This window comes from Halyomorpha halys, unplaced genomic scaffold (genome assembly GCF_000696795.3).
Source record: "Halyomorpha halys isolate HHAL.00 unplaced genomic scaffold, Hhal_1.1 Scaffold159.1, whole genome shotgun sequence".
Lineage (NCBI taxonomy): Eukaryota > Metazoa > Arthropoda > Insecta > Hemiptera > Pentatomidae > Halyomorpha > Halyomorpha halys.
Genome location: NW_027109188.1, coordinates 285,562 through 288,521, shown reverse-complemented (window position 1 = coordinate 288,521; position 2,960 = coordinate 285,562). Strand labels below are relative to the sequence as shown.

Sequence of the window (2,960 nt, the reverse complement as noted above, 5' to 3'; positions counted from 1 at the left end):
TAATAATAAAATATCGCGATATTATGAGTATTATCAACTCGTCCTATTCAATGATTCAGGCAAATTAACCTAATACTTCATTTCTAAGGCCTGATATCCTTATCACAAACATATATGAATGTTTATATAGTTAATTTTGACGACCAAGTTTTCACTCGCTTCTTTACACTTAATTGTCTCTGCATCTGCTTATTATTCCTAAATTCTCAATATTTATATTTTATTTTCTTCAATAAATCGGGTGAAATGATATTGCATCTAAAAATAGTTTAGATATTTGGATGCACCTAGATATGATTAAGGTGGACGTTGGAATTTGCATTGCTAACAATTTAATTAATCAATAGAATATTTACCATAAGCTTCAATCAGTGAAATGCTAACAGAGCGAATTAGCAAGTGTGTACACAGTTGCTGCAGTGGTACTATGGGATCTAATATAAAAAGGAAGGCTTTCTAGAGAAGCACAGGTCCAAAATGAAGCAGCAACTCGTAGCATTTGTAGCCGTGCTCTTCGCACAGGCCAGCATCGTCCTGGGTGGCGAGTGTCCCGAATGTGCTCCTCCTCAAGTCATTGGTAAGTTCTCCAGGCCATTTTTTTTTCTTATTTTATATCATAAAAAGAACTTTATAATATTTTTTTTTTTATTGATATAGAAAAAGTTGACCATAGATAAAAAGATGGTAGGAAGTGTGGTCAGGAATAAAACTCACAGTAGGTGAGCATACATACTGTACTAATAGAGCGATGTCGATATAAAATGTAGGGCTTACATAGAGATGTATACAAAATTTAATTATCGAATCCAATTTCAATGACCGGATAAAATCAGTTCGATTAAGGATCGATAAACTACTGAATATCTCTCTGCAATGTATTAATTTTATTTGATATAGTTTTAATTTCATAACTTTATACATAATATTTTAATAGCTATTTTCGTCGTTGTTTTGTTCGTTTTCTGATTTTTGTCGAAGGCCTACATCTTAATCCGAAAAGCTGCTCAGCATTAGTCATAGTCAGTCATAATTTTTTTTTATCCTTAGTGCACTTCAATCTAATATCTTTTAATCTTTTTCTCAATTTCGATATTATTTTTAATAATAAACTGGTCTTATTATGAAGTAATGGTGACATTTCAGAGATCAAAGAAGTGACAGTTTGCGAGCGCGAACAGACCACACTGATCTGCCCCCGCGGTAGCACTGTCCAGATCCACGACGCCTTCTACGGACGCGCCAACCCCAAAACTTGCCGCCACCCCTCAGCTACGGAAGAGAACCAGACCTGCTCTGCTCCTGAAGCCTTCCAGATCGTCAGCAAGAGGTTAATGAATCGTTAATTAGTTCTATTGTGTAAACTGTTTCTTTTAAAAATGACGGGCGACCAGAAGATTCATATGCCTCTATCTCGGTTATTTCTCAACATAGAAGAAGTATATAATGTGTCCGAAATGAAAAAAGTTTTAGGGCCTGTGTATTAAATTGCCTCCGCTAATCTTAAAAATTCTAGATTTTACTCATTCAATTAGTTCTAATTTTTACTAAGGATATTAACGATATTATTTGTGCAGATGTACTGGCCAAAGAGAATGCGATTTGGCTGCAGCCAACTTCTGGTTCGTCGATCCTTGCAAAGGAATCAACAAATACCTCGACGTCAGCTTCTCCTGCACCAAGTCTGATTTCAGCTTATATTATTAAACACTTCAAGAAATTGAATATACTATTTTATAAATAAAGCAATAGTCTACTCTGATTTGTACATGTGAGTTATTTCTTTTGAAATGCCTAATTAAATGAGAAAAAAACCCCATGATAATAGAAAATAATACCACCCTTGATTACCATGCCCTAAAATATTAATAAACACTGAACCGATGTGAGGTAAACGCCAGAGAGGTAAACGTAACGTTAGTGGGAAGATTTCGTTAAGACTGAGTTAGTAGATTTGAGTTAGGAGGGGCTTTACTTGACAGATGTATGTAGAGAACGATTGGAGGTATCAGTATTGAATCTCCGGGTTCGTTGAACCTAAACTATAACTATTGCATGAAGTACGCCTTCAACTCAAGGCCAGGCACTCCTTCTCTTTTGATTGGCTTGTTGAATTTTGTTTGGACTGTATATAATTAATTGTAATGATAAATTAAACATAGTTAACAATAAGAAAAATCTATTGTATAAGTTTCAGGTGGTTGAGGGGTGGCTGAAATAGAAAATTTATGATTAGATTTATTAATCGAATTTGATTGATTGATCTATGGATTTTAATAGTGATGATGATTGTGTTGAGAATTATATGAATAGGTGTCTTACTCTATGCTTCCGCGGTCCTCTCTGCATTCCTTGATTTCTCTCTCCTTTATTCCTGAGAGGAGATGCACTCACTCATGGTTTATCTTCACTGAATAAGATTCAAGAAAGAAAAGACTACTTGTTGAAAGGAATATGGCTCTCTCATGCAAAAATTTCTTCTTCTCCTCAAAGAGGGGGCTACATGAGGAAAAGTATTGCTGTTGCCCACAAGGAATGCTAGCAGTGTCTACATTATGGGAGCCCCCCAATCTAGACTTTCGGTTCTCGAAACAACTATTATTTAAAAAAAAAAAACATTAATATCAGTAGGGCGATGTACAATAGTAGATTTGGAGAGATGATGGCAGTGAGGATGAACAAGATCAGACGATGAAGCAAAGGATGACGAAGTTTGAAGAGATGATGAAGGCTGAAGAGGTGTTGAAGTAAGAGAAGATGAAGTAGGAGTAATGGTACCTGGAGAGTTCCGGTGACGAGGTGGTGACGTAACAATACGGCGGTAATACGAAACAATAATCTTGAGGGCCCCGTGTGTTTTGTGACATACTGGAAGATTATTGATTGACCGTGTGTAAAGATGAAAGGAATGTGGTCCGGGTGCGGTCAAAAAAACTCAAATAGTAGAATTATACTATTTTATT

At 35.8% G+C, this 2,960-nt stretch overlaps 1 protein-coding gene across 1 annotated transcript; it reads left to right on the top strand.

The window, feature by feature from the left end:
* Positions 1–420: 420 nt before the first annotated feature.
* Positions 421–1,765, top strand: LOC106678775 (D-galactoside-specific lectin). Its single transcript, XM_014417520.2, has 3 exons — positions 421–577; positions 1,144–1,327; positions 1,575–1,765. The coding sequence occupies exons 1-3, from the start codon at positions 478–480 to the stop codon at positions 1,702–1,704; spliced, it is 414 nt and encodes a 137-aa protein (XP_014273006.1). The 5' UTR covers positions 421–477; the 3' UTR covers positions 1,705–1,765.
* Positions 1,766–2,960: the final 1,195 nt, after the last annotated feature.

Bases quoted from the DNA above. Each gene is read 5' to 3' on its own strand.
- LOC106678775 (XM_014417520.2), top strand. From the start codon at position 478: ATGAAGCAGCAACTCGTAGCATTTGTAGCCGTGCTCTTCGCACAGGCC. The intron at 578-1,143 runs GTAAGTTCTCCA...GTGACATTTCAG, and splicing joins TGCTCCTCCTCAAGTCATTG to AGATCAAAGAAGTGACAGTT. The intron at 1,328-1,574 runs GTTAATGAATCG...TTATTTGTGCAG, and splicing joins TTCCAGATCGTCAGCAAGAG to ATGTACTGGCCAAAGAGAAT.